This window comes from Eptatretus burgeri, chromosome 8 (genome assembly GCF_056783735.1).
Source record: "Eptatretus burgeri isolate ZD-2024b chromosome 8, Ebu_testis_v1, whole genome shotgun sequence".
Lineage (NCBI taxonomy): Eukaryota > Metazoa > Chordata > Myxini > Myxiniformes > Myxinidae > Eptatretus > Eptatretus burgeri.
Window position 1 is genome coordinate 45,235,143 of NC_140968.1, and position 13,182 is coordinate 45,248,324.

General features: G+C 43.5%; 2 protein-coding genes across 6 annotated transcripts in view; one reads left to right on the forward strand and one right to left on the reverse strand.

Annotated features, from left to right (window-relative positions):
- The first annotated feature begins 460 nt into the window (after window positions 1-460).
- Window positions 461-5,693, forward strand: LOC147021650 (uncharacterized). Of its 4 annotated transcripts, none has more exons than XM_085891830.1 (4): window positions 461-628; window positions 2,511-2,674; window positions 3,511-3,637; window positions 5,029-5,693. In XM_085891830.1, the coding sequence occupies exons 2-4, from the start codon at window positions 2,554-2,556 to the stop codon at window positions 5,318-5,320; spliced, it is 540 nt and encodes a 179-aa protein (XP_085747956.1). In that variant the 5' UTR covers window positions 461-628; window positions 2,511-2,553; the 3' UTR covers window positions 5,321-5,693. The 4 variants fall into 4 exon arrangements, with proteins under 4 accessions (XP_085747956.1, XP_085747957.1, XP_085747959.1 ...); XM_085891831.1 differs by having other exon boundaries at window positions 492-628; window positions 2,514-2,674; XM_085891833.1 differs by having other exon boundaries at window positions 514-662; window positions 2,514-2,674.
- Window positions 5,415-13,182, reverse strand: part of INTS8 (integrator complex subunit 8) — a 107,083-nt gene continuing 99,315 nt past the window's right edge. For both annotated transcript variants that reach the window (XM_085891820.1, XM_085891819.1), the window contains 7 exons: window positions 13,002-13,120; window positions 11,815-11,918; window positions 8,497-8,547; window positions 8,201-8,274; window positions 7,113-7,177; window positions 6,886-6,929; window positions 5,415-6,203 (listed from right to left, as the gene is read on the reverse strand). In XM_085891820.1, coding sequence (XP_085747946.1) covers window positions 6,087-6,203; window positions 6,886-6,929; window positions 7,113-7,177; window positions 8,201-8,274; window positions 8,497-8,547; window positions 11,815-11,918; window positions 13,002-13,120 — 574 coding nt within the window. In that variant the 3' untranslated portion in view covers window positions 5,415-6,086. The remainder of the gene's footprint in view (window positions 6,204-6,885; window positions 6,930-7,112; window positions 7,178-8,200; window positions 8,275-8,496; window positions 8,548-11,814; window positions 11,919-13,001; window positions 13,121-13,182) is intronic.

Genomic DNA, 13,182 nt, shown 5'->3' on the forward strand with positions numbered 1-13,182 from the left:
CAATTGGATTTCGTTTAAAACATTTATGGCTGGTCGACCACTTCACCGATGGCATCATACTTACAATCCTTTATTCCCTATTGGGAGGAGAATGCAGTGTGCCAAGTTTCAAATTTTTCTGATCAGCGGTTTCAGAGATATGTTTTAATTTTTTGCATTTAATCCAAGAGGACTGCCATATCACATGACTTATGAAGTCACAATTATCATTAAAATATTCTCCGTGGGGGTGGGGGGGGACACAGACACAGACACAGACACAGTGAGAGAGAGGGGTGATATTGCGAAACCCCGTCTCGCGTTGCGCGGGGGACGGGCTAATTAAACGCAGGGAGGTTTTGGCGATGAGATCAAGCATTGCATGTTTACGTACATAATAAATAGATTCCACCATATAAACACGCTGCTACCTCTTTAACAGTGTGGTCGATGGAGGCAGTGCGTGTTCTCGAAGTGGGATGGGTGGTACGTGATGTCCTGGGGCGGAACTTTGTGTCCTCGGAGATGTACGTGGTGGCTTCAACCGTATCATGAAACGCCTCCCCAGTTGTTTCAGAGATCTACCGACGGAGACGGCAGTTGTGGACATCGTGGCGATAATAAGCAAGTGAAGTCTCCCTTTGATGAAGTAAGGATCACTCGGTGCGAGTCGAAAGGAGGAGGTATTGAATGTATCGCTGACATGAACATGTTGTGTTCCTCGTTTAAATATGGAAGCTCGTCCTTGCTTTTAAACCGACCGGTCTGTCCTCTGCTCACCCTCACTGTGATGACATTTGCTTTTCCCGATTACAATGCACCATTGTATCAAGATATAAAAACATGGAAGAACGAGAAGGGAACTCAGTAGAGTGCATACCTCCACCACGTAATGCTTGAGCTACGAGAACATTGCATTTTTGAAGTATCATGCCATACAGTCCTTGTTCAGTGGTGAACTGTCACTTTCAAATTCAATAATTCTCGTATGCAGATCTATACCTGGATCTTCACCGAAATTGAATCAATTCTTCCTCGTCACACACTCAACATGTCCACCAGGTTTCGTCCGAATCCGTCCACAACTTTTTGAGATATCGTGCTATCTACGAGTTTAGTCCGATCTCCCAATGGTGAAGAGTCACGTCCAAACAAACAAGAAGACGTCGTGCAAAGCACGATACTTGCAAAGTCCATGAAATAAATTTGACCTCAAAAGTAATTTGTGGTTGATGTCAGTGACCTGATGTGCAAGTCCTCTTCAAATTTCAAGTCAACGGGTTGAAAATTGAGGATTTTAGAAATACCTCTTTAGTTGTTGACCTTGGGCCGATGTTGACATTTTGACCTCAAAAACAATGGGCTTCTTCCTTATGACAAACTCTACAGTCTACCATGTGATGAAGTTTTGTGAAGATCGGTTTAAAATTGTGACCTGAAGGTGACAAACAGAATAACAAAATCGACTGACCCATTTACTTGAAAAATCTTCGATTTTGCAACGAACAAACAATCAGACAGAAAGGGGTGAAAACATAACTTCCTTCACCTTTGGTGGTGGAGGTAAATACAGGATCACCATGTTTACCCTCCACCACTGAAGGTAGATGGAGGTTATGTTTTCACCCCTGGTTGTCTGCCTGCCTGTGAGCAGGATATCTCAAAAAGTTGTAGACGGATTGGGATGAAATTTGGTGAACAGGTTAGGTGTGTGACCATGACGAATTGATTTGATTTGGGTGAAGATCCAGATGTAGAACGTCATTGGCATACAAAATGTAAACTCTTCAGCCTGGCAGAGGTATGCACTCCATCGAGTGCCATTCCAGTTCTGTATCATGATCTCTTATCCAAAACCCGATGCTGTTAAGTACAGTCGTCTTCCACAAGGCTGGCAGGATGACCGAGAAAGAGGTACGCACATTCCCCTGCAAGCTGTCGAGCCTGGGTTCGAATCCAGACGTGGCTATAAACTGTCATCCTGGTGTTTCATTGGCAGGATGATTCATCATTGCGTGTGTGCGTCTTCCCTCGGATGGACGTTAAACTGTGTGTGCCGTCTGCTGGCATTAATTGGTGGATGTTAAAGTAGGTGAGCAACCCCTGGCACCCAAACAAATTCCACATTCCTGCCCCGAGTACTGCTGACAAGGCAAAGACAAACCACCCAGTGTTTCCTTTGCCAAGAAATTGCTTCAGCAGTACCAACATCATGTAAGAGTATAGAACATCAAAATCAGTCTTCCCGCCTCTCCTCCTCCAGTTTGTCCTCTTTCGTTGGTAAATTTCCGAATTGGCGAATTCGTTTGGGTTGAGGTTTTCTCCCAGTTGATTGGTCAGTCTGCACATGAGATTTAATTGAAGTATTTTTCACACTCTGTGGATTCAGACGACGCAAAGCTGTTCGCAAATTTCACACTAATAATGTGGGGAAGAGAGATTGTGCACTGCTTTTCAGGGTTGTTGGACAAGGCATGGCCAAATCCATTAAAATTCCACCTTATCCCTTGTTTCCCCCCCTATAACTCCAGCAGATGCTCCTCACTGCATTGATTGCACACCCGTGGAATTACCATGCTCCAGTGCCTGACCAATCTGCTGTTTGGAGCACAAGATGATGAAAACTCACACGTTGCCCCTGCAATGTTGACGCAGGAAGAGTCTCATGATGGGTGGATCGTTGTGAAATTTTGTGGTAAGTTTGCTGCACGAATGCGACAGCTGCCATCGCACCTGGAATATTCTATCGCCTAAGCCTGATGATGGCTAATTACACAAATGGTGTATACCATTTAGGGGAACACGTTCTTTAAAGTTAACTCTGACAGTAGACTTTCCCCAATTTAAAATTACATAACTCTCAGCTATTCGTTTGGTGTGTTGTGCATTGATCTACGACTCGTGGTAAAGCTGGTACATAAAACCATGTGCCAGACCGGTGGACAATTGATAAATACATATAGTATGTAGAACATGAGCTTGGAGCATCAGAACCATTGAGCAATCAGTTCAGATGAGGCTAAAAACCAGGTCAACCCAGTTAGGTAACTCCTGTGAGCTGCTATTCTGTATGAATAAACAGCAGGTTCCAGATATATCAGGCTGGGCGGATAGCTGAGAGGTATGCACACACGCCTCTAAACCTATCTCGGCTGGCTGGGAAACCCGAACCCAGCTATAAGCTGTCATCCTGGTGTTTCACAGGCAGGGCGATTCATCAATGTGTGTGTCATCCCTCGGATGGACGTTAAAGCGGGTGTCCCACCTGTCGGAATTAGTTGGTGGATGTTTTAGATCCCACAGTGTCCTTCGCGAAGAGAGGGCGAGCTATCACCGGCACCCTGAACAAATTCCAAATTCCTGCCCTGACTTGAAAGGGAAGGCAATGGCAACCCCCTTAGTATAATCCTTGCCATGAGGCTCCTTTGGCAACACAGTCTGCCTTTCGGCAGAATACTGGAATTAGATTAGATTAGAACAAAAATAGCAACGTGAAAAATGTTTCATGTCAGTCCTCCGCTATCTGTGCAGAACCCATATTTGAAGAGTCACAAGGCACCCTTCATGAAGACGTGCCGATTGAAGACCCCAACATGTCTGTGTGCACTCACAGGGACGACACGGTACAGAAAGAGAACCACAAGGACATTTCAGCAAGGTGAAGTTTTGGGGTTTAAAAAAAAAATTTTTTTTTAACCATTTCAGTAAAGCTCAATCAATTTTGTAAGTTAGAAGCATCGATGATGGCCTCTCATTAAAAGATCAGTCCCGATTGCCAATTATGAATAGAAACCGCGAACCAATGTGTAAATGATGCTTCAAACCTTTCATGTGAGGAACATGTCCACAGATCTTTCAAGAAGGGTATTATCAATTTAAAATGCATATTTTCAATCGAGTTTGCCCTTCAAGCTCTGCAATAGATTCACAGCTATCCTGGTTTTCCCCCCATTAAGTTTATAACCAATTAATTTTGCTGTGGAACAAAATTATTTGACAACTTTAAGAGAACTGATCACCCTCCCCCAACCCCCCCACACCACAAAAATCATACACGCATTCATGACTGCATTTGGTTCGATAGCATGGTGCAGAGTGTAGAGGAAGCACACTTACTGTGGAAGTGTCTCGTCTGCGTTCGATTCCTGACCCGACGATAAACTGTAGGATTGGTGCTTCGTAGGATGGGCGTTGCATCACAAAGTGCGAGGATCCAGATGTTCTCTCTGCTAGGATCAGTTGATGGTTGTTAAAGATCCCACGGCGTCCACGTAGAGTAAACGAGTTATCTCCTGCATCCTGAACAAATTGCAAGTTCCTGCCGCCTTCAGTCGAAACGCCGTGCCTGCTAACCAGCCGGTTTGTTAGACTTGGTGGGACTAACCGGGGCAGCAGTAGCAGTAGTAGTCGTCGTCACAGTAGCAGTAAATTAATAACTGTAAGGATAAAGATTTTGGCTGATGAGTGCTTGGGTTGAAAAATATAACAAGTTGGGCCCATAGCAACACTAACCTTCCCCTGCTCGGACCGGAATTGCTTTTTGATCTCACAGCGTGAGAATGGCAAGGGCGGCTCACACCACTCACTGTACCAACATTGCTCATGGTGTGCTTAGTATCAGCATTACAGCAGACAACGCTGGAAAGTCCCTGAGATGTTTATAAGCAAGCATCATATTTCCGTTCCCTTTTTAGACGGGAGAAAAAATGCACGGTCAAACCAACAATGCAATGAGCGTGCAAGATGTACAGCTCAAAAGTTTGCGCGTGCCAAAATAGTGCTCGTGTGACATTTTGCTGAAGTCCAACAGATCATGTCCATTTCCAAAGCAATGGCCAAAATGCTCAGCATTTGAAAAGGATAGAGCACAGACAAACACCAAAGGTTGGCAACCATTGCACAAGCTTGATGGGCCTCATGGTCTCCTCCGACATCAAAGTTCCTTGTAAGGGAACTCGTATATATGTATATGTGTATCTTGTATATAATGGTTGCACAGTCGGTGATTTTACAGGAATGTGAAAGTCCAAGCCATTTTCCTTTCCACAGTCCGTCACAAGCTGGATCTGCATACACGACAAGCTGCGTTCCATCCCGTGGAGCAAAACCAAAGCGACACCCATCTCACGGTACTGATCACGTGCACGCTCTCCTACGAGCTGTATCTCCAAGCTCCAGCCATGCAGTCACAGCAGCCCTTCATCCACACAACCAGAATAGGAGGGGCACGGTAGACCGAGCCAAGTTGCAACGCAATAACCAAAGGAGCACACGAGGCCAGTCGCGTCGTAAGCGTAACCACAGCCTCCAGCAACCTCACCAACGCATCTTCAACCACTAGGCATCAATTTCCAACAACACAACCTCATCAACAATTTAACCATTTGCTGAAAGAGTGCTTTACCTTTTTCATGCATCACCAAAAAGGGCAAAAATGAAAGCTTTTTGGTGAACCACCAATGTTTATTTCGTCATCCAAAATTCCTACCGACATTTTGGTGATAAAGGTAGTTAACTGCACACCTTAGAAGACTTCGACAGCATGTACACAAACGTGCGATAAAGTTACTTCATGCTTGCAAAAATACCGTAGACAAAGAGAAACATTCTTCATAAAGAGTATACTGTCACTGTAAGCTGGGTCGATACTCTTAACCTCGAATTCAGTGAGAATGTTCTTGTTGGAAAGCTTTTAATAAACATACTCCGGATGATTATGTGTGCAAGTCTTACTCAAGCTGCCGCCATCTCAGTGCATCCCGTGGCCTGTCCATCCGGTTCAAGCTGGCGGATGCATCAAGCACGCAATCCCATCATTAATGTATCATCTCGCGTCACACCTTCCTGCTTGCCCAAGCAAAATAAATAAACAGGGTCGAGCAGGATGCTGAACACAAAACCTTACCAAAGTTCAATCCCTCGAGCTGAAATGAGCAACTGACGTGGTACTTTTTTGTTTTTTTACAAGGAGCAATAGTTAAATACCAAGCATTTGGCTTTATTGAGAATATAAGATCATCACTGTACAACAAAATGAGATGTATTAAAAAAGAACAAAAAAAAACAACCCTGCACTGCCAGTTTGCAGGTATGGGGGAAACAAAACCTTAACAATACAGCTGCAGTAAGGATCGCATGAAACCTTTCTTTCGTTTCTGTGCCGCAAGCTGCAGAACGCTTTCTGGGTTGCTCGCATTGAGCTCCATCTGCCCGATGGCATTCATCTGTTGTGGTGAGTGTGGATATACGAAGGAAAGTGAGAAAGAGAAAAAAAGAGAGAGAGAGAGAGAAAAAAAGAGAGAGAGAGAAAAAAAAGAGAGAGAGAGAAAAAAAAGAGAGAGAGAAAAAAAAAAGAGAGAGAGAGAGAAAAAAAAGAGAGAGAAAAAAAAAGAGAGAGAAAAAAAGAGAGAGAGAGAGAGAGAAAAAAAGAGAGAGAGAAAAAAAAGAGAGAGAGAAAGAGAAAAAAGAGAGAAAGAGAAAAAAGGGAGAGAGGGAGAGAGGGAGAGAGGGAGAGAGGGAGAGAGGGAGAGAGGGAGAGAGGGAGAGAGGGAGAGAGGGAGAGAGAGAGAGAGGGAGAGAGGAGAGAGGGAGAGAGGGAGAGAGGGAGAGAGGGAGAGAGGAGAGAGAGAGAGAGAGAGAGAGAGAGAGAGAGAGAGAGAGAGAGAGAGAGAGAGAGAGAGAGAGAGAGAGAGAGAGAGAGAGAGAGATAGATATATATATATATATATATATATATATATATATATATATATATATATATATATATATATATATATATATATATATATATATATATATATATATATATATATATATTTATATTTTTATATATATATATACATGTCGTAGGGATCATAGGTCTTGCTTTGCAGCAAACCAGACATGTGCACGCACAGAAATACTCACCGCCACCTGCTTTTTCTCCAGGTCTCCACGCTTGTGGTGGAAATCTGCCGTTTTACATAAAGGAAGTTTTATTGCTTCGTGGCAATTGACGTCGGAAGCACTAAACGGGCCTCAGGGTGCCCACCAGAACCATTTCCACATCTCAAATGAAATGTGGCTGTGTGCAAGCATTTCCAAGAAAATGTCGGTGAAAAAACAAAACAAACATTTGCTGAGGTGAAGGATACGAATGAGGTATTCCAAAAGGGTGGTGTCCCAAATGTACTTGTAGTATGTATCTATTCCATCGTTGCTGCGAAGGGAAGAAACACGTTTCATAAATGCTCGACTCGTCTCGTCTCATCCGTTACCTTGCCACGACCACATTCATATTTAGAGCACATCTGACTTCAATCACTGAAAGTCTGTGGTGTGTGTGTGTGTGTGTGTGTGTGTGTGTGTGTGTGTGTGTGTGTGTGTGTGTGTGTGTGTGTGTGTGTGTGTGTGTGTGTGTGTGTGTGTGTGTGTGTGTGTGTGTGTAGTACATTTTAAAACTACCCTTCAACCAGCCCCTTCCCTTCTCACATTTCCTCAGTTTACTTCATCTCACAACAACTGTGAAGTGAGAGTCACTACCACAGTAAATAAGAGCCACCCTTAGAGTAATCCAAGCCAAACTGTCACTACTATGAAGTAGTGCAATCACATATCAACACAGAAGCACGTTATCCTGCTGTGATTCAAGCAAACTTAAACTATCCTCAAATACTTTTGGATTCAAACTGATTTACACGGCTTACTAATCATTCAAAATAGCACATTATTGTGGTGAAGCAGCTCGCAGTTCATAACCTTAGTTCGAAATCGTACTTTAAACTCCATGAGCCTGGTGCTGCGCAACATCATGTGACTGCACTCGTGCCCATTTAAGCACATTGTCCAAATCTCTGCGAATAATCAGCAACCTAACTCTCCCACTAATCCAGCCAAAGAGCTAAAGATAGAGAAAATGGATTACCTTTTTTGTACATATTCAGTTTAAAAAGACATTTGAAGGCAACAAGGATTGGCATTCGGTTGGAAAGGGGGGAGGGGGGAGGGTTGGAAATCAAAAATAGCAGTGTAAAGAAAGACGACCATGACTGAATGTTATGGAGCAAAAGGGTGCAAAGCAGGTTATGGAGCAGAGCAAGTCAGGGCCAGGGAATGAAGTGAGTGAAGAGAGGCAAGGCAAAGCAAGGCACAAGGAAAAGCATCCTACAGCTCTCGCAGCAGTAGAGGTGGGAGGGGGGGGAGGTGGTGCGTCTCAAAGCGGCACACACACAACAAATCCCACCTATTTTGTTCTTGTAGAGCCTTGAATGCTGTGGGATAATCAACCTCCTTCAGAAACTGGCAGAAAATGGCCGCCTTCTCCAACCACAGGAACACCGGTCAGCAAATAACAATGACAACGACAATTCACGAGAATATTACATCATATCAACGGAATGATACTAAACACGTGTATCGACATGAAGATGAACAGCTTTTCTCCACCACCCAAAAAAGAAATAAATAAATTGTAACAAATGCAGGGTGCATTCAAATGCTATTCATAACCTGAAAGGTAAATATTAAGTTAATACTGACCTGAGTGTGACAGCCAAGGAGTGAACAACACTTGATCAGCTGTTTGAGCACCTGTGAATAAGAGACCAGGTGCATGACAGTCTCTATGCACTTCAAAAAGAGGACTTGCAACATTTATTTACTTACATCTACGGTGAATATTATGTTGAGCATTAAAAGATGTGGAATTTCCGATTCAAATATAATTCATTAAATCGCAATCCGGTCTGACACGTTACCTGGTGCACCATGTGCCCTTTGTCAAAGTGAAAGAGGCTTACGTGACGTCGGTGCATGACGTCGGTAATACCTCAATTGGCAATCGGTCATCAGATATATGAAAGTATTTCAGCCTGAAAAACCTTCTTCATTCCCTGAAGCTTGTTTCACAGGTCTTAACATATTAATCGATACGATTATCCCAACTCGTTATTCATATCAACTTTTGCTTTTGGCCACTGGTGAGCATCTTGTAAATGTACTGCATATTGAGTTTTTAAAGACTTTTCTTTTCCCTTTTTTATTAGCAGAGGGCAATTTAAATTTGGGATAACAAGATACATCAGAGCTAGCATACCCCACTTTGGGTTGTCTTGTCCTGGTTCGATTCCTGACCCAACTACAGTGCCTTCAGAAAGTATTCACACCGATTGACTTTCGTCACTTTTTGTCGTGTTGAAGCCTGAATTTAAAATGGATTAAATTATAATTAAAAAAATTGTCACTGATCCACACAAAATAGCACGTAATGTCAGTGGAATTTTATTTTTAAACTATTTACAAGTTTATTGAAAATGAAATACTGAAATATCGAATTTACAAACTGCAAGTATTCAACCCCTTTGTCAATACTTTGTAGAAGCACCTTTGGCAGCGATTACAGCTTTGACTCTTCTTGGGTATGTCTGTATCATCTGTGCACATCTGGATTTGGGGATTTTCTCCCATTCTTCCTTGCAGATTTGCTCAAGCTCTGTCAAGTTGGAAGGGGGGGTGTCGGTGAACAGCAATCTTCAAGTCTCTCTACAGATTCTCAATGGGATTCAAGTCTGTGCTATGACTGGGCCACTCGAGGACTTTCACATTCTTGTTTTGAAGCCATTCCAGTGTTGCTTTGGCTGTATGCTTGAGGGTCATTGTCCCGTTGGAACGTAAATCATCTCCACAATCTCAGGTCCTTTGCACTCTGAAGCAGGTTCTCCTCAAGGATTTGCCTGTATTTGGTTTCATTCATTTGTTCCCTCTTATCCTTCCAAGTCTCCCAGTCCCTGCCTGCCGCTGAAAAGCATCTCCACAGCATGATGATGCCACCACCAAGCTTCACGCTAGGGATGGCGTTAGATGGGTGATGAGCTGTGCTCGGTTTCCACCAGACATAGCGCTTTGCATTCAGGTCAAAGAGTGAAATTTTAGTCTGATCAAACCACGGAATCTTTTGCCTCATGCTCTCACAGCCTTCCACGTGCCTTTTCCAAACTACAGGCGTGCTGCCATGTGCCTTATTCTCAGGAGTGGCTTCCATCTGGCCACTCTCCCACAAAGCCTAGATTTGTGAAGTGCTGCAGAGACTGTTGGCCTTCCGGCAAATTCTTCCATCTCAGCCAAGGAACTCTGTAGTTCCGTCAGAATGGTCATTGGGTTATTGGCCACCTACCTAACCAAGGTCCTTCTGCCCAGTTGCTCAGTTTCATCAGATGGCCAGCTCTAGGAAGAGTCAGGGTAGTTCCATATTCTTTCCATTTCCTAATGATGGAACTCACTGTGCTCTTGTGGACTTTCAGTACTCTCAGAATTGTTTTATACCTCTCCTCAGATCTATGTCTTCTCACAGTTCTCTTTCAGAGTTCTATTTCAATTCTATCTCAGAGTTCCTTGGACTTCATGGTGGAGTTTCTGCTTTGATATGCCCTGTCAACTGTGGGAGCTCATGTGGAAAGGTACGTTTCTTCCTAAATCGTGTCCAATCAATTGAATTGGCCACAGGTGGATTCCAATCAAGTTGTAGAGACATCTAATGGATGATCAAAGGAAGTTGGATACACCTGAACTCAATTTGGAGTGTCATAGCAAAGGGGTTAAATACTTATTGATGCAAGACATTTAAGATTTTAATTAATTGATGAATTTGTAAAAATTTCTATTAAAAAAAAAAAAACCACTGTCATTATGGGGTGTTCTGTGTGCATCAGTGACAAAAAAAAAAATCTCAATTCAACCCGTTTTAAATTCAGGCTGTAACACTAACAAAATGTGAAAAAGTCAAGGGGTGTGAATACCTTCTGAAGACACTGTATAACCAACCGCTCACCCTGGCGCTTTTTTTCTGGCAGCGACACTGCATCAGTGAGTGCACGGTCTTTGGAACGGAAGTTAAGGCAGTTGTCTCATCTGCTGGTAGACACTGAAGATCCCAGGGTGTTTATCACAAGAGTCGGTCTTGTGTCCTGGTACCCTGGTCAAAACCCAAATTCCTGCCCTGACTTCTGCTGTAAGAGGCAAAGGTGCATCACAAAGTGTTCCTTGCCAAGAGACTGTTTGTTCATTCCCTTGATGTTTGTCCCATTGTCAGTCAGTCTGTTCCACCTCACTCTTCCACAAGCCTTGTTATTGTAAAGGGAAAATAAAAAAAGAAAGAAGCAACTGCAGGTGTCTGTCACTATTTACCTCCGCTACTGAAGGTGGATGGAGGTTATGTTTTCACCCCTGTATATTTGTCTGTGAGCAGATGTCAAAACGTAAAGGATGGATTCAGACAAAACTTGGTGGGCAGGTTGGGTGTGTGATGAGGACAAATTGATTCAATTTTGGTGAAGATCCGAATCCAGATCCTGATAAGTTGTGTCAGTGACGATAACAAGCCGATTCGATTTTGGTTCAGGTGCGGATGCAGATCCGGCCTATCGGGGGAATACAAAACGTAAACTGCTCAGCCTGGCGGAGGTATGAGCCGGTTTATTTGCAGTGATGCTTCAACTTAACCTATATTAATCCAAAGCCGTGTTAACAAGAAATGTCCTTGAAAGATTGCAGTTGCGGACGATGAAAAGTCAATTTTCAGAGATGCATATCGAGCTGTGACCATCATAATGTTTTACATCTTTGAAAGAGACTTGCACAACAAGCTTCTGAACACCGATCAAGGGTTTAAAAGACAAACAAGGAAGTGAAAAACCTGCACGTCATACAGGTGACTCCTTTCACATTTAATACACTGCTGGATTCATCTGCATCAGCTACGTTGCTGTCAAATTACTTCAGCAATGATTTTCACAAAGCAATGACAGTACAGGCCAGAGTTCTGGGCCTCTTCCTGGCTGGTTATGTGGCATTATAACTTGCCTGATCAGTTAGGACTTCAGGGGGGATGGGTTTGTGGAAGAGTTCAGAGCTCACAGCAGCAGCCTGCAGGTAATGGTGTCGAGCTGCCGCATACTGGCTTGTGGCTGTGGAAGGCGGGACAGAATCAAAAGGTATCTTTAAGGAACAAGGTGGCACATGTTGCACATTAATTGTGCATTGTAAGAGCCAAAATCAGAATACAAGAGAAAAGTCTAATCCAAAAAATATAAACCTGATGATTAATCGTTTGCTACAGCCACAGACCATTGGTAAGGTGGAGCCCACTCCTCCCAACCCCGCTACTCCCGACCACAACTTTCCCTCCACCCCTTTCTTACCAAACATCACAAACCACATGAACAATCTCCTGTAAGAAACTTCTGTTTTAAAAAAAAAAATGATATTATTAATTGAAATACGAGCACGAAGTCGATGACACGCCATCGCAAATCCCTACACTTGGTATTTAACCTTTTGACCCCAACCTAAGGGGTGAGGCTGACCCAGTTTGATGAATTTCGGCACAACCGTTTAGGAGGAGACAGTGCGACAGAGGGACAGACGGATGAATCAGATTGCAATATCCATTCCGTGTTTTTCAAACAGCGTGGGGATAATGACCCCTCTGCATTCATGGTGTACAGGTTTATATCAAACAATCAGGATTTGATGTGAGCGCATCCTTCTTGATGACGTACAACCAAGTCAACAATATCCTTGACATGAAACACAGCAATATATGACCGTTAAAAAAATGACCGTTTTTACAGCCATTTTTCCCTGCTGTGCAGGGGTTTGGCTTTTTCTTGAGGCAATGTTTTTTTTATGGCCGGATGCCCTTCCTGACGCCAACCCTGGTCGCCTCTTACGACACACAGGGATATGGTACACCTATTCTAACCGGGGCATACACCGGGACCAGTACACTGGCACTCATTTCGCCAACCTCGGAAAGATGACAGGCTGAGTCAACCCCCTGGTGTTAATTCAGCAGCCAACGGGGCTTGAACTCAGGACCCTGGGATCCCAAGCCACCATCCTAACCACTAAGCCAACACCAGGCTTAGCAATATATGACCGTTAAAATTTTTTTAAAAATAGATGTCTCAAAATAATGAACCCACTACGTAGGTTTACCACATACTCGTGGGATGGTAAAGCCCTTAGCCTCCATAAGTGAAACGCACCAAAGTAAAAGTCAGCTTGCGTGATGAGCCATGATGGGTTGTTGGGATCAACATGCAGAGCATGTCTCAGCAACTCCTTAATCGTCATGGAAACAGCATCCACATCCACTGCCTGCAAGCTACAACAGAAAGGTAAGTTTGCGTGATCAGTTTGGACTTCAGGGACGACGATTGGAAAACA

Bases quoted from the DNA above. Each gene is read 5' to 3' on its own strand.
- LOC147021650 (XM_085891830.1), top strand. From the start codon at position 2,554: ATGCTCCAGTGCCTGACCAATCTGCTGTTTGGAGCACAAGATGATGAA. The intron at 2,675-3,510 runs GTAAGTTTGCTG...CTATCTGTGCAG, and splicing joins GATCGTTGTGAAATTTTGTG to AACCCATATTTGAAGAGTCA. The intron at 3,638-5,028 runs GTGAAGTTTTGG...TCCTTTCCACAG, and splicing joins CACAAGGACATTTCAGCAAG to TCCGTCACAAGCTGGATCTG.